General features: G+C 40.8%; 1 protein-coding gene across 2 annotated transcripts in view; it reads right to left on the minus strand.

The window, feature by feature from the left end:
* Positions 1-261: 261 nt before the first annotated feature.
* LOC140466537 (meprin A subunit alpha-like) overlaps positions 262-18,010 on the minus strand; it is a 42,321-nt gene continuing 24,572 nt past the window's right edge. The window contains exons 11-14 of one of the 2 annotated variants that reach the window (XM_072562011.1): positions 16,312-16,773; positions 13,120-13,293; positions 3,885-4,071; positions 262-2,514 (exon numbers count right to left, since the gene is read on the minus strand). In XM_072562011.1, the coding sequence (XP_072418112.1) occupies positions 2,325-2,514; positions 3,885-4,071; positions 13,120-13,293; positions 16,312-16,773 (1,013 nt within the window). In that variant the 3' untranslated portion in view covers positions 262-2,324. The remainder of the gene's footprint in view (positions 2,515-3,884; positions 4,072-13,119; positions 13,294-16,311; positions 16,774-18,010) is intronic. The other variant, XM_072562016.1, reaches the window with a different exon arrangement.

An 18,010-nucleotide genomic window follows, 5' to 3' on the forward strand; every position in this document is an offset into this window, starting at 1 on the left:
AGGAAGTGGTGGAGGCTAGTAAAATTGCAACATTTAAAAGGCATACGAATAGGAAGGGTTCAAAGGGATATGGACCAAATGCTGGCAAATGGGATAAGATTTATTTAGGATACTTGGTCAGCATGGACGAGTCGTACTGGACTGTCTGTTTCCATGCTGTACATCTCTTTGACTATGACTCTGAGATCTCACTAACGTGGATAACATAATACTATCTGGAACGAAGCACCAACTGACTAATATTGGATTGAAATAAACATGTTTTAATTCTGTTCAAGCAAATTTTTATTGCAGCATCTTTTGAAGTACAGAGTGATTTGGGATCAAGTATTTAAACATTCAATAATTCTGCAGAGCTCTCCACAATAAAAAGCATTGTGTACTGTACGTACTTGCAGACAGGATGAAGATCTCGGTTGCTGTTTTCATGGCTGTAGATCTGGTCAGTGCAGCTGGTCTCACAATGGATAACTTTGCAATGGCCCAACTCTGTCCATCTGTTACAGAGCCCTCAGCACATCACATGCACCTTTCTTTCTCTAACTCCCATTTTGCTGCTGATCTCTCTCATCCGATCTCTATTTGTTCATTTGCTCTCACTGGACATTATCAGCAGCATGTGGAATAGTCATTACATGTTAAAAGTAAATATTCCATCGCGAATGATTTTTCACTTGTCAATTAACATTGCAACAGCTTCAGGGATTAGAATTTGGTATAACTTTCTGCAACCATCTTACATTTTTAATAACCCTGAATCCCTTTGACTGACAAAATGTTATCTTATCCCTTGCTAAAACTCTCTGAAATATGTTGCACCCTTGCCTGCATTCAGTTCTAACTACATTTCAGGTAAAAGATTGACTCAGCAATGTCTTTTCCCTGTTGTGGTTTTTAAATCATAAACGTGACTCGTAGGGGGAGAAATCACTTGGAATGAGAATTCTAAGGGTTGATCCTTACTGACCCACAGTTGGATCCTGAGGGTGGGGAGGAGATGAACTAGGGAATGGAGAGGTTGAGCTAGGCTGGTAACAGCTGCAATCCTCTCACAGAGCTGGGAGTAGCACTATTTACTATTTATTGTAAACACGAAAAAAAAGCTTTTCCTGTGTCTTATTGTATTATGCCACTGCTGATAGGGAAAGTAAAGGGCACATGCTCCTCCTGGTGTTTGACTAATATAAATACACTATGGACCAAAATAGGGACATGAAGTCATCAGTGGCCAGGCCAGATAAAATCCAACTATCTAGTACAAAATCAGATATCTGGCCACCTTCATATCTATCCAAAAGTTACTTCATGACCACCAATTTAGTGTCCATTATTCAGACATAATCTCTCCACCATGTGCGATCAGTTTTTAGTGATTAGATTTTAAAAATTCATTCATGGGATGAGGGAATCGCAGGCTAGGCCAGTATTTAATGCCCATCCTTAATTGTCCAGGGGGTAATAAAGAGTCAACCACATTGCTGTAGGTCTGGAGTCACATGTAGGCCAGACCAGATAAGATGGCAGTTTCCTTCCCTCAAAAGGACATTAGTGAACCAGACGGTTTTTCCAACAATCGGTAATGGTTTCACAGTCATCATTAGACTCCTAATTCCAGATATTTATTGAATTCAAATTTCACCATCTGCCATGGGAGGATTCAAACCTGGCTCCCCCGAATATTATTGAGGCCTCTGAATTAATAGTCTAGCGACAATACAACCAGACCATTGCCTCTCCATTGGTTTGAATTCTCTGTATAACAGAGGAACCAGCTAGGATTCAATTTATCCGAACATTTCATCTTTTTCAACAATTCAACCATACTTTCTCAGCCTTCTCTTTTCAAGAGATTAACAAAAAAAAAGAGCCAAGGAAGTCAAATTTTCTTCAGACTGGGAATTTTGATAACAGCGAAGCAGGCGGGGATCCTACATTGTGACAGAATGGGAGTCTGAGAGTCAGAGAGCAGAAAATGCGGAGCAGGAACCCAAGAGCAATCAAATGGCTTAAGATACAGAAATGGTATGGAAACTGGAGTTTTAATTAAAAAGGCACAAATATTCAAGTACGTGCTGCAAAGAATACAGTAGTTATTTGCACAAGAGATAGATGGAGACTAGCTCTGTCTGGAAAAATAGCAGGTTCAGCCTGGTCATTCTGTATATGGATATATATGGTAATCATTTCCAGTGGAAAAGGTCGTCATGTTGGATGTAATTAAACATAAACACAATTCAATCTTTACAGAATCATTGTAGACATGCAAATCTATGTTTCTGAAGGCAGCTCATACACAATATAAAAACGTCCCAGAGTTTTGTGACTTAAGAGTCAAACAGACTTCCGACCGGATGTTTCCCATTAATGCGTGTTTTTGCAATCATGCTAATTACAGCAACGCCCAGAGCTATCACACCAGCAGTGCCTCCAATCATTATCCCAAAGAGAGAACCATGAATTTGCATTTTTTCACAGCGCTCACCAAAATACAAGCGTGTTTGAGTCGAGCCACACCTGAAATAAAATAGTAAGAAATATTACTCTCCATTACCAAAGCTCAAACCATTTTGAGCTGTAACAAGTAAGTCTGAGAACATGGATTCAGATCATACCCAGCACAATGAAGTTCAGTGCTCATAGAGTGATAGGATGATTTAAAACAAAAGGAGGTCACTTTTGTGACATATTATCTCTTCATTTGGTAGCAGAATTTCATCCTGTGGCCCCACTTCGAACAAGCTTTTTTTTAAGGTGGTGATCATTTATTTTCGTTTGCATTGGGTTTCCCTGGTCTGAATCCCATTTGAAGTTGACAATGAAGGTGGAAAGCATATTAAGACAAATCTCTCCTTTGTGCTCAGTCTGGAAGTGAACACCTGAGCACAGGTCCAAAGATAACTGGGGATGGGGAAGTCACATGCCTTGGGAGGGGAAGTTAATGCTCTCCCCTGAGGTGGGCTCAGTGGTAAGGGGCATTTCATCAGGGAGGAGGATGGCAGTTAGAAACTCTGCTGCCTTCTTGCCTTTTCCCCAATTACACCAGAGTGGGAAGGTTCTTGTCTGGACTTCATGTCCCAATGCCAACATGGGTCTGTAGTTGATGTTTAATGTTGATGCAGCTCATGCCCACTTAAGCACCTTATTGTGGTATGAACCTGACAGCAGGCAAAGGTCTGCACAAGCTGGAAGTCTGGAAAGTACATGGCATTGGTGCGTGTGAGCTTGCAGATGTGGTGGAGGTAGAAGAGGTGACCGTCATTTAAAGGTGCTCATTGGCTAACCACGAGACTTTGGCATCGACCACCAAGAGCAAGCCTACTGCCATTGCTGCAGATCCATCCCCCGTTACCCCCAATGTGCCATCTCTTGGGCCGCCATTAGGTGCAATGCCAACAGCTGTCAAAGCTGCTAGCTCCTTCTGGAATTCACCACAACTCAGAGCCTTGATCCTAGGGAAGGTTCTCCACTGACCAATTACATGCTTGAGGAGCTCTCCCAAAAGAAAGGGCAACTCAACGACTCTTTAGCTGGCAGAAAGTTCCCGTCACTTCCATTAAATACCTTCTCATGGAATTGCCCACGTTTATGCGATGTGCAATCTCACAGACAATAATTTAATGTGAATAAAACATGAAAATCTGCACCGTCTGTAGCTATTGCCAATTCGAAAACCTGTACAAGTGCCAGGTAGTACTGGATCATGAATCAGACAAGTTTGAATCCGGACATCTACCTTTAAAATTAGCTTCAAAACAGCAAGGTTTTGATGGGAAATGACAAAGTATTTTATAACCATCATAAATGTAACTCAATAACTGGAGTGAGATAGCAGCCAATTCCCTTCCTCAGAATGTCTTCACCCGAGATCAGGAACCTTCACCTACCTGCAACTTGCTTTCCCTTTTGTCATAATGCACACTCCACCATTGAAACAATATTCAGGGTGACACAGATCTCGCAGGGGGCTCTGAGGCTCTTGGACATATTCAGCATAATCCACTGCCCGCCGATACCTTTCAGGGGAACTTGGAGGATGAATTGGAACTTCGGAATTAATGAGAGGAGTCAGATCTTTAAAAAGAAAGCACTGAAGTTCAGTAAGTGCAACACACAGTTGATAATAGTTCTCTTTCTATATTGTACTCTACTCTCCTGAGTTGTTCTCAACTTTTATTCGACAGACACCATCCACTATCCTATTGCACCCTCCAGTGGTGTAAATCTTCAGAAAGGAGCCTGAATAGTGAAAGTCAAAAAGTTGTGTGCCAATAATGTGCATTATTTTATCCTGTTATTTTATCCATCAACATCGCGGAGGTTAAGAATATTATTAAATTGGAAAGGGTGCAGAAAGAGTTTACTACAATGTTGCTGGGACTAGAGGTTTTGAGTTATAAGGAGACACTGGATAGACTGGGACTTTTTTCACCAGATCATAAGAGATCGAGGGGTGACCTTAGAGGTTTATAAAATCATGACAGTATAGATATCGTGGATAACAAAGATCTTTTTCCTCGGGTAGAGGAGTTCAAAACTAGTGGGCATAATTTTAAGGTGAGAGGAGTAAGATTTAAAATGGACCTGAGGGGCAACCTTTTGTCACACAGGGTGGCACGCCTGTGGAAGAACTGCCAGGGGTAGATGCAGGTACAGATACAACATTTGAAAGATATTTGGATAGGTACATGAATTGGAAAGCTTTTGAGGAATATGGGCCAAATGCAGGCAAATGGGACTAGTTTAGCTTGGGAATCGTGGTTGGCATGGATGAGTGGGACCGAAGGGTCTGTTTCTCTGTTGTATGACTCTATCTCTGACTCTGTATAAATGTCGTACTGCAAAAGCAGTTCAAAACTGTTAACTCTGCGATGAGTAACTCAGCTTATTGAACTCACCTGTGGATTAAACAGGAATGTGGTGGTGGCAGGGGACAATATAGCGCAAGTGACTGACACTGATTTCTGCAGTATAGAGCAAGTCTAGACAGCTGTGTTATCTGCCCAGCACTACATATTGGAATTTCTGCTCTGGGCTAGAGAAAGACTTGAAATGAGAGGGGTAGATCCAGTGATTATGATCCATGTCAATACCAACAAACTACTGAGGAGTTCTATTTAGGCAGCATGAGAAGTTTGGTGCTAAGTTGTAAAGCAGAACCTCAAAAGTTAACAATATCTGGATTATTACCTGAGTCACATGCAAATTGGCAAAGGGTAAGTAAAATTAGAGAAATTCATGCACCTTCTGGTGTAAGAGAAGTGCATTTCATTTTGAGGGACACTGGCACCAGTACGAGAGAATATGGACTGTGTGTACCCAAACTGTGCTGAGACCATTGTTCTAGCAAGCCAGATATAAATGAAGCGAAGAGGGATTTAAACTAAACAATGTAGATGGAAGGATCTTGGGAAAGTGCAACAAATCAGGTGCAACTCTATCAAGGGATAGGGTTGAGGCAGCTGAACAAAGTAGTAATGTGGGGGATGAAAGTCAGAGAATGGTGGGAGGGGTCAGAGAGAAAAGAACCTCAGGACACCCCAAAAGCCAAGACAAAAGGCTCTGTATCTGAACGTGTGGCATCCACAACATGGTAAATTAATTGATAGCACACACTGAAGTAAATAATTATGATCTGACATATATTACAGACACAGATTGGCAACGATTGTGTCTTGGATATTGAGGGGTATCTGATATGCAAAAAAAATGAAGCAGTAAAGGTTGAGGGACAGCACTGGTAATCAAAGATGACATTGGTATAAAATGAAGATCTCAATTCAGGAGATCAGGATGTCAAATTAGTTTTGATGAAGGTAAGAAATACTAGAGAAGAAGTCATTAGTGAAAATGATAGCAATAGTAACCACAATACAGGAAAAAATATACAAGAAGAAAGATTGTGATACTTTGAATAGTGGGAAGGCAATGATCAGGCGCTATCTTAATCTACAGATAAACTGGAAAATCAGAATGACAATAGAAGCCTGGATGAAGGATTCACAGAATGATGTTGAGATATTTTCGTGGAACAGCATTTTCTGGAACCATCCAGATAGCAAATTAAACTAGACCTGATATTGTTCAGTGAGATGGAATTAAGTAATGACTTCAGAGTAATTGGACACTTAGACAGCAGTAACCACAAATGACTAAAATTTACATGCGGTTTGAAATTGAGAAGTTTGGTCTAAGGCTAATATTTTAAACTTAAATAAGGGCAACCATGCAGTCATGAAAGTTCAGGCTAAATTAAATGAACAATGATGCTAAGTTAGAAATTAAATCATTAGAGAAGCAAAGATAAACATTTTAGCAGATATTTCAGGATCAGAATCAATATATTCCTTCAGTTAAGGAAACTTACAATGGGAAGATCCACTTTTTAACTAAAGGAATTAAGGGAAGATTCAAGTTTAAGCAAAAAGGATGTAATAGTGTAAAGATGCATGCAGGGCAGAAGATTACAAAATGTAAAGAACAACAGAGAATGACTAAAGTGTGAATCAGGAGAAGTAAATTAGAACTTCAGAGAAAGCTTGCTAGAAATGTAAAAACAAATGCCAAAAGATTTTATAGATATTTTAAATTGGAAACCTTAATTAAATTGAGTATTAATCAAATAGAATGTGAGAATGAGGAGTTAATAGCAGATAACAAGAAAAACATGGATAAAAGGAATAAATATTTTATTTCTGCCTTCACTAACAAGCGTTTAAAAAAATCCAGAAGTGGAAAGAAGAGAAGAATTTGATGAAATAATAATGAGTAGGGGAGTAGTACTGAGTAAACATATAGAGCTGCAGACCGACAACACCCAGGTCATCCTAATCTCATATAATAAATGGCTAATAAGATGGAAAATGTATTGGTATTAATTTTCCAAAATCCTTTAAATTCTGGAAAGGGTCCATCATACTGGAACACAACAATAATAACCCCATTATTCTAAAACTAAAGTAGGCAGGCAACAGGAAACTATAGGTCAGTTATCTTTACATCTGTCATGGGGAAAATGTTAGAATTAATTAAGGAGCTTAAAGTGGGCACTTGGAAAGTTCAAAGTAACGGGGAAGAGTCATCATGGATTTGTGAAAGGAATATATTATTTAAAGTACTAAATGGATTTTTTTCAAGGAGTAACATGCACTATGGATGAAGGGGGTACATGGTAATGTTCTGTACTTGGATTTTCTGAAGGAATTTCACAAGGTGCCACATAAAAGATTATTGCACAAAGTAGAAGCACATGGTAGAGCAGGTAACTTACTAGCCTGGATACAAGAATGAGCGGCTGTAGGAAACAGAGTATGCATGAAGAGTCCTTTTTCTGATGGCAGGAGTATGGTCCCACAGATGCTGTGCTGGGCATTAGATTTTCACTATATAATATATTCTGGTTTTCCTGCTCTCGGAAGGATGTTGCAAAACTTGAAAGGGTTCAGAAAAGATTTATAAGGATGGTGTCAGGGTTGGAGGGTTTGAGCTATAGGGAGAGGTTGAATAGAGTAGATCTAATTTCCCAGGAATGTTGAAGGCTAAGGGGTGACCTTATTGTGGTCTATAAAATCATGTGGGGCATGGATAGGATAAATAAGACATTTTCCCAGGTTAGGAGAGTCCAGAACTAGAGGGCATAGGCTTAGGGTGAGAGGGGAAAAATTTAAAAAGGACCTAAGGGACATTGTTTTCAGGCAGAGGGTGGTGTGTGTATGGAATGAGCTGCCAGAGGAAGTGGTGGAGGCTGATACAATTACAACAATTAAAAGGCATCTGGATGGATATATGAATGGGAAGGGTTTAAAGGGATATGGGCCAAGTGCTGGCACATGGGACTAGATTTGGTTAGGATATTTGTTTGGCATGGCATGTTTGACTGAAGGGTCTGTTTCCATACTCTTCATCTCTATAAATGTAGCAAAGCGAGAAATTGTTCATGTTGGCAGGAAGAATGAAAAAGCAGAATGTTAAGGAAACAAATGTAGAATTCGAGGAAGGATCTAGGTGTTGCAATGTCTAAGTTTTGTGACAATGTCAGTTTACAGATATAGGTTCACTCCCACCACCACTGATGTTCAGTAGCAGCAGTGTGAACTATATACAAGATGCACTGCAGAAAGTCATCAAAGATCCTTAGACAGCACCTTCCTAACCCATGACCACTTCCAACTAGAAGGACAAGAGCTACAGATGTATGAGAACACCATCAACTGCACATTCCCTTCCAAGCCACTCAACATCTGACTTGGAAATATATCGCCATTCTTTCAGTATCACTGGGTCAAAATCTTTTAGCTTTGCTCGTTACATTCTCTGTCACCCTCTCTCCCCTTCCCCCATCCCAGTGGAGCTGTTCTTTCTGGTTTGGCATTACCCTTTCTCCCTCACTACTCTAAAGCTTCCCGGCAACTCTCCCTCCACACCCCCACCCCAATATAGCACAAATGCTGTCCCCTCCACACTTCAACTTTGACGAAGAGTCATCCAGACTTGAAACATGAGCTTGCCCTCTCTCCATGGATGCTGCCTGACCCGCTGTGATTTCCAGCATTTATTGTTTTTCAATGTTTCATCTTGTGGGTGACCCTAGAACTAGGGAGCACCATTTAAAAAATGAAAGATTGCACTTTTTGAATAGAGATGAAGAGAGCGTTGCAACAGAAGTTGCAAGACTGAAACTTGACCTCTCAGGGTAGTAGAGGTGGGATTATTGAATACTTTTGAGGCCCTGCCCCTGCTCCCAATTTGAATGTTTGTATGCACTTACTGAACTCCTTGTGATTCTGCATTTAGGCCATTGCACTAGATCCTTTGCAGTTATTTGGACACTATGTGTTCCCATAGCATTTGTCCACATCCCGTGAAGACCTCCTTTCTTCCATGAACATATAAGGCCATTCTTCCTTCCACATTCTGCACTATTCTCTGCAATGCAGCATCTGAAACATTTGGAGCCTCTTCCGTCCCATCTCACAGTTTCTGAGAATAGATTCACTTCCTATATAATTCTCAGCTCTTCCTCTAACCTCTATGTGCTCTGTGTTAAGAGCTACACAAGAAGTTTAACTGGTGAGCAAGAAATTACAGCTCTGTAACCCCAACTATGTGTGCAACTAATGAACTATCTGATGATTGCTGGTTGAACACAGAAATCATTAAATACACAAAGTGCAAGGTTGCCATGCTGTGCCAACTTTTAACAGTTAATCAATTTAAACCCTACAATTCCTCTCTTATCTCCCAGATTTCCTCCCTATCTCTCCTGAAAATGCTGACTTTTTGGTGGAATGTATCTCCATGGGCAATGATTCAGTGCCCTCACTGATGGCAGTTGTACATTTTAGAATTCCATAGTTAAAGATTATGTGGACTTTGTGGGTAATCAAGTTAATAAATTAACAGATTGGACATTTTATAGTTACTCTGCAGTTAACCAATTCTTTTTTGCGCAGCATAGATTTTATCCTCAGCAAAACATCTCTAAGCCAGTACTTATCAGTGAGAAGACAGTATGGAGTAAATTACTTTAAAGAGAATTTAAGAAGCTTCTACATCAAAGCAAGGAACAATATTAAGAATCATACAACCACAGAATGTTACTGTACAGAAGGACCCATCATGTCTGTACTGGCTTCCAAAAGAGCTACCCAGCCAGTCCCATTTGCCAGCCCTGTCTCCACAGCCCTCGAACTTCATCACTTTCAAATGTATATCCAGCTCACTTTTGAATCCTCCTATGGAATCTGTCTTCACCACTCTCACAGGCACTGCATTGCAAATCCTAACAACTCTCTGAGCAAAGAAGCTTCTCATCTCTTGCTGACAACCTTGGAATTGTGATCCCTAGTTACTGACATACTAACTAGAGAAAACAAAATATCCTTCCTTACCCTGTCAAAATTGTTCATTATTTTGAATACCTCAAGATCACCTCTTAATCTTCTCTTTTCATGATTAGTATCCATAGATTATAGTCATAGTCATAGAGTCATACAGCACGGAAACAGACCCTTTGGTCCAACCAGTCCACACCGACCATGTTTCTGAACTAAACTAGTCCCACCTGCCTGCACTTGGCCCATAGCCCTCCAAACCTTTCCTATTCATGAACTTATTCAAAAGTCTTTTAAACACTGTAACTGGACCTGCACCAACCACTTTCTCTGGCAGTTCATTCCACACACATATCACTCTGTGTAGAACAAAGTTGTCCCTCGTGTCCTTTTTTAAATCTTTCTCCCCTCACTTTAAAAATATGCCCCCCGGTTTTAAACTCCCCCACCCTAGGGAAAAGATCTTTGTCATTCACCTTATCTACACCCCTTAGGATTTTAGAAACCTTAACTTCCTATGCTCGAGTGAAAGAAGTTCCAGTCTATCCAACCCTCCATTCCTGGAAAATCCTGGTAAATTATTTCTGAACTTTCTCCAGTTTAATAATATCTTTCCTATAACAGGGTACACAGTACTCCAGAAGAGGCCTCACCAACATCCTGTACAACCTCAACATGGCGTCCCAACTCCTATACTCAATGAAGGCAAGCATGCTAAATGTCTTCTTAACCATCCTGTATACATGTGACCCAAATTTCAAAGAATTATGTACCTGATCCCCCTAGGTCTCTCTGTTCCCAATACAATCTATGGTCCTATCATTAATTGTATAAGTCCTGCCCTTGTTTGTTTTACCAAAATGCAAAACCTCACATTTATGCAAATCAAGCTGTCTCTCTTCCAACCTAGTTTATGGCACCAGGTGCTCCCAATGTGGCCTTCTTAAATCAGGGAGACCAAACGTAAACTCAGGGCACGTTTTACCGAGCATCTCAGCCGGGCCCATGGGAGCCATCTTGACCTCCCAGTCACCGCCCATTTTAATTCCGCTTCCCACTCCCTTTCTGACATGACCATCCTCAGCCTCCTCCATTGCCACAGTGAACGAGACCACAAATTGGAGAAACAACACCTCATCTTCCTCCTGGGCAGCCTTCAGCCCAGAGGACGCAAGATCACCTCTTAATCTTCTCTGCGCCAATGATTAGCATCCATAGATTATAGTCATAGTCATAGAGTCATACAGAATGCAGTTTTCCAATTTCGAATAACCTCCCCGACTCCTTTTCCAGCACCTCCCTCTCCCTTCCATTCCTCTGACTGACCTTTCCTTCCAGCTACCAACCGGGTAGCTTCCCATTGACTAACCAGGTCCTATCCTCTACCTGTGCTCACCTATCCCTATCTCATCACCTCGCCCCTCTCCCCAACCTATACTCTTTATCTGCACGTCCCCATACCCTCACCCACAGTCCTGAAGAAGGGTTACACCTGAAATGCTGACCTCCACCTCCTGATGCTGCCTGCCTTGCTGCATCTTTCCAGCAATGATGTGCAAATTATTTTTTATCAACAGATGCTCCGATCGGCAGGAGAGAGAAAAGGAAAATAGACTTGTGAATACTCAGTCTTCCCTCTCTTAACCTCAGGGACCAGTGCTGGTGAAAAAGCAATTTGGAAAATTACCATTCACCAAGAGATCAAGGTTATTTTCAAACTTCACTACACCTGAGGAAACAGTGCAACAACTGGGACTCAGATTCCGGTCTTGCATACTCAAGAACTAGAAAATAAATGTTAACCCACAGCTGCCTTTATCGTCCTGTCTGTAGACACCTTTTCAGCTCCCTTCATTTTAAAACGTATTTCTGTATGTGCTTCATGTGATATTTTCCTACTTTTCTCAGCTTTGCCAGCTAATAAATTCTATTCTCTTCCGTCAAAAAAAAATTCTTTGAATTTACACTTTTTCTTTGTGATTTGGTTAACTAAGTTTAATTGAAGTGAAATAGCTATGTAACAAAAAAAAAGTGATCAATGTTACTGATGATCAACTCAGGAAGGATGGTTAAGAAATGGTAAGCCAATCGAACTGGCAATGCTCAATGATTTGTATTCTCTGGGGTCAGAGATTCTAAACAGAGTAGTATCAGATTACAAGATGATCAGAGGATTAAATAGGGTGGACAGTGAGAACCTTTTTTCCTTGAATGGTCATGGCTAGCACAAGGGGACATAGTTTTAAATTGAGGGGTGATAGATGTAGGACAGATGTCAGATGTAGGTTCTTTACTCAGAGAGTAATAGGGGCATGGAATGCCTTGCCTACAACAGTAGTAGACTCGCCAACTTTAAGGGCATTTAAATGGTCATTGGATAAACATATGGATGAAAATAAATGGGCTTCAGGTCGGTTTCAATGGTCAGCACAACATTGAGGGCCGAAGGACCTGTGCTGCGCTGTAATGTTCTATGTTCTATCTACAATATTACAACCCCTTAAAGCAATTCATAGATGTTTGATTCAACAGCACATTAAATCACAATATGTGGAACAAATTGAAGTGTCTGTGGTGTTCTCTTCCTAATATTACACAAATCACCCTTTGCTTAAAAGCATTTATTATTTTCTTTCATATATGTCGATAGTTCAAGAGTTTTATACCAAAACAGCTGGCACTGTTAATATTGAAGAAAATACAAGCAGAAGTATAAAACTTGCTGGAAAATTGTGTACAGCTGTGGGCACCACAGTGTCGGAAAGATGGGAATGCATTGGAAAGTGTGCTGAATTACAAGAATGGTTACAGAGTTAAGAAACTTCAGTTATGAAGACAGATTGAAGAGTTTGGGACTGTTCTCTTTGGATTGAAGAAGGCTAAGAGGAGATTTGATAGTGATTTTTAAAATCAAGTGATGACTGGATAGAGAAAATAGGGAGAAGCTGTTCCCATTTATGGAAGGAACCAAAACAAGAGGGTGTAGATTTAAAGTTATGTGTGAAAAAAGCAAGGGTGAAATGAGGAAAGAGCTTGTCACACAGCAAGTAACTAAGGAGTGGAATGTACTGCCTGGAAATGTTATGGAGGCAGGTTCAATGGAGGGAATTCAAGGGTCATGCAAGGGTATGGGGGGGGGGTAAATACGATATTGGCACGAGGTAATGATACTCAAATGAAGATGGGCTAAATGGCTGTAACAATACTGTGATCTTGTTATCTTTTTCTTGAACAGATCATGAAATCTGGAGAAAGATTCATAAGCAAAAGAAAATAAAAGTTTCTTTACCGTTAAACTCAACAAAAATAATGAGGTCGTCATTTTTTAAGAAGTTTCTACGCTGCAGCTGCTTGTGTGATATGAAAGCTGACCAACCCCAGGTAATGCTCCGGTAGCAATCACAAATAGAATCATAGGTTCCAGTGAGTGTAGGCCTGTCCCAGAAGAAGGTGTCATTTCTGTCTGTAATTAAATTCATACAGATGCAAATTATTTCCAAACTACTTTAAATATCATAAATGATTGCAAGGCCCTGAGTATAGAAATCTAACATGAAAATAGCAAATGTCAGATAATCCATGGTGTGATAGTTTTTAACTTGAGGCATTCACTGGATTTTCTGCAATTCAACCAAGTCAAAAATAATAGGGCAACACAGTGGCTCAGTGGTTAGCATTGCTGCCTCACAGCACTAAGGTCCCAGGTTTGATTCCAGCCTTGGGCCACTGTCTGTGTGGAGTTTGCAATTCTCCCCGTGTCTGTGTAGGTTTCCTCCCACAGTCCAAAGATGTGCAGGTCAGGTGAATTGGCCATGCTAAATTGCCCATAGTGTTAGGTCCATTAGTCAGAGGGGAGTGGGTTACACTTCAGAGGGTTGGTGTGAACTGGTTGGGCCAAAGGGCCTGTTTCTACACTGTAGAGAATCTAATCTAAAAGTAAAGCATTAGATTGAGAGGATACTGGAATCTTACACTAATATTGCTTAAACAATGACAAAGAACACATAGTGACAGGCAGATTCACACATGATTTTGGTGATCTTTTCTTCACAACCCATCAAAAACTGTGGATGTAATTAGTAACATTTTTCTTGTAATGAAAAGGGTAGCAGAGAATATCATGCAGATAACATTTTATTCAATTCAGCATCATCCACAGGGTGCAACAACATATTATTAAAATGTCACTAAAAGTATATTATTACCTCATCAACAAAATAATCAGTTTTCCTCAGCAAATTACAAAAGGTTTGTTGATCAATGTGAAACACGTGTTATTTTTCTACATCAAATAGCTAATAAACATTTGGAAGATTTCTCTAGGACCATATGGCTTTATGTTCATAAGAATTTGGGGGGACAGGAAAAGATTATTAAATCCATGGGTCAGCTGATCAACATGGGAGCAACCATCAAACATTTCTGATAATCAAATGGCCAACAATTGAATGATATTCAAGTTCACACTGCTTTTGAAGAGTCATTGAACACAGACATATATAGCACAGAAACAGTCTAACTCATCCATGCTGACCACATATCCTAAATTAATCTAGTCACGTTTGCCAGTATTTGGCCCACATCTCTCTAAACCCTTCCCATTTATGTACCCATCCAGATTCCTTTCAAGTATTGCAATTGTACCAGCCTCCACCAGCTTCCTCTGGCAGCTCATTCCAAACAAGCACCACCCTCTGTGAGAAAGGTCCTGGCTGAAAAGTTGCGGATGGCTCAACAGGTATTTCTGAACATTTGTGACTGGTGCACAGCCTTTCACCAAGGCACTGCAACCTTGAAACATCAAGCCTTAAAAGGTCTGATATTCCAATGCTGACTGTTGTAAACAAAATGTGAAAGCAAGCATTTTCTTGCTTCATGGATTATGTGATGAGCCTGACCTCATGCAAGGGACTAGTTTAACTGTTAACGTTCCCCAACAACCTGTGGGTCTCATCTGGTCCACAGGAGAGTGTGTTTAAGCAAGTGAAGTCATGGTTCAAATGACACCAATAAGCAGCTTAAGCTTCTTTCCCAGTAATGTAATTCCTCTTACAGAGGAATGCTCCAATAATGCCATTCCAGACACTGACATATGCGTAAAATTCTCCAAAGAATTAAATGATAACCATTAGCACAATCAGGAATGCTAGAAGCAGAAAAATGGTGTGGTGCTATGCCTCCTCACCATATTTTTGTGATTTTGCTGAAGCCATCTCAATGCTGTTCTGACCTGTAAGTCCAATGAAAGAAGTTCAACCACAAAGTTCCATAAAAGATGAGAACTTACCAGGGATGCAAAGACACATTCAAAAATTTTAGAGAGAAAAGGGAGCTTGGAAATGCAGCAGCGTTTTGAAAGTGGAGAGTAATCAAAAAGTGTTCCGTGGAGGAGGTGGATGATAATGTTAGATTTGAACAAGGGAAGTACAACACCTGAAGAGAGTGTAAGAGCAATTTATTGCAGCTGCTGGAATCTGTACTGAAAACAAAAAATGTTGGAAATTACAGTGGCTCAAGCAGCATCCAGTGTAGAGAGAGCAAGCTAACATTCCGACTCGAGATGACTTAATCAGAGCTGATGCAAAGTGGGGAGGGGGCAGCATTTATGTTATGGCGGGGTGGGATACTGAGGGAGAAAGGGTATGATAATACAGATTAAGTGACTGGAATGTGACAATGGCAGAGCAATGTCGAGTCTAACTGCCAAACTGGAAAGAAAAGACAGTCCCGCTGGAGATGGGGGAGCGGAGAGAGGCCTGAAGAAGGGCTCATGCCCAAAACGTCGATTCTCCTGCTCCTTGGATGCTGCCTGACCCGCTGCGCTTTTCCAGCAACACATTTTCAGCTCTGATCTCCAGCATCTGCAGTCCTCACTTTCTCCCCGAGCGGAGAGAGGACATGGCGAGAGAGAATGCAACAAGTAAAGCTAAAAAAAAGGGAAGAAATGGGAGTAACTTCACCATCTGGAGGCGTTGAACTCAATATTGAAGAAAGTGACTTGATAAGTACCACATCATTTAACATGCTGTCGAGGATGGGAGGTTAGATGATCAACAGCTTGCTTTTAATTGGTTTGTGGGATCAGGAGGTCATTGCATGGATAGATGAGTTCTTAAGTGGGCATTAGGAGACTGGGGAAGTAAACTAGAGAGGAATCCAAGCTCAGGACCATAGCAAGAAGCTATGTAGCTTTCTGTGATTCTCCCTTCTCGAAACAAAACTGTTTAATGTTTCACAATTGGTTTAACGCATTTAACACAAAATATCTTGGATCGTTGGGGCTTATGCCCGAAATGTCGACTCTCCTGCTCCTTGGATGTTGCCTGACCTGTGGTGCTTTTTCATCTCTACACATTTCGAACTCTAGAAATGGATTACGTTAATTGAGAAGAAAAGCTTATTCAGCCCAAGAAGCCTAATGTCCGAACCTTGCAGCATTGTACTGGAGTTTCTTTGGAGATATGTAATTACATTTTCTCACCTGTTATTACTTGGCTTCCGTTTGTGGTGAAGCTTCTACTGGATGACATTCTAAGTTTTACATCAGGATCTTGGTCCATGACTGTGACCATGGCTTGCCTGTTCCCAGCTGGCCACTCGAGGATGCCATCATTTTCACCACTGCACAGCTGGAAAAACAACCCCATGTAGTTTTCATAGCGTGAGTGAGGATGTAAAATGAGGCCATAGCCGTAACCCTCTGTGTTGTAAAACCGTGGGCTTTTTAAAGTATCATTAACTTCCGTGTTTTGAAGAACGGCAGAGAAGTTCCTTATGTGCCAGACAGCTTGAGGGCAACGGGTCTCAGTAAGAGTGATGTCATCCAGGAAAATACCACCTGCAGAATTTGTGGTATTACCAATTATACCTTGAAAGAGATATCGGAACTTGACCTTTGCATGAAGAGTCACATGGGCAATGTTCCAGGCATGGCTGCCATCAGCTAAAGAAAAGCAAACAGTGTGGTTTAGTGAAAAAAGTTTAGATATTTGCCATAAACACAACATATCTCTCTATACACCCTGATAGTCCGAATTACAGATTACAAGTTTAGTAATACTGATTCCATGGACTTCTAAGCTATTTGTAGTTTTGCGTGAGGAAAATATTCATAGAAGACATTATATGTATGCATTTGAATATGGTAAATAACTTTGTCATTTGAAGGCTCTCCGACTCTTGAACATAGAGTCATACAGCATGGAAACAGACCCTCAAGTCCAAATAATCCACACCGATCATGTTTCCAAACTAAACTAGTCCTACTTGCCTGCATTTAGACCATATCCGTCCAAACATTTCCTATTCATGCACTTATCCAAATGTCTTTTAAATGTTGTGACTGTACCCAAATGCATCATTTCCTCAAGCAGTTCATTCCACACACAAGTCACTCTTTGTGTAAAAATGTTGCCCCTCATGTCCCTTTTAACACTTTCTCCTCTCACTTAAAAATATGCCCCATAGTTGTAAACTCGTCCAGCCTACAGAAAAGACCTTACTATTCACCTTAACTATGAACAACAAAATATAAAAGTAGTGGATGAGATCTGGGAGAAAACGCCTAGCGAGTCTTAGCTCCTATAGAGCCAAAGAGATGTACAGGACAGAAACAGACACTTTAGTGCAACTCATCCATGCCCACCAGATATCCTAACAAAATCTAGTCGCATTTCCCAGCACTTGGCCCATATCCCACTACACCCTTCCTATTCATCCACTCATCTAGATCCCTTTTAAATATTGTAATTGTACCAGTCTCCACCACTTCCTCTGGCAGCTTATTCCATACATGCACCACCCTCTGTGTGAAAATGTTACCCTTAGGTTCCGTCTAAATATTTCCCATCTCACCTTAAAGGTATGCTGTCTACTTCTGGACTCCCCACCCCAGGGAAAAGACCTTGTCTATTTACCTTTTCCATGCCCCTCGTGATTTTGTAAACCTCTGTAAGGTCACCCCTCAGCCTCCCAACATTCCAGAGAAAGGAGCCCTAGCCTGTTCAGCCTCTCCCTATAGCTCAAATCCTCCAACACTAGCAACATCCCTGCAAATCTTTTCTGAACCCTTTCAAGTTTCACAACATCCTTTTAATTGGAGGGAGACCAGAATTGCACACAATATTCCAAAAGTGGCCTTACCAATGTCCTGTGCAGCCACAACATGACCTCCCAACTCC

This window comes from Chiloscyllium punctatum, chromosome 3 (assembly GCF_047496795.1).
Source record: "Chiloscyllium punctatum isolate Juve2018m chromosome 3, sChiPun1.3, whole genome shotgun sequence".
In the NCBI taxonomy this organism is placed as follows: Eukaryota; Metazoa; Chordata; class Chondrichthyes; order Orectolobiformes; family Hemiscylliidae; genus Chiloscyllium; species Chiloscyllium punctatum.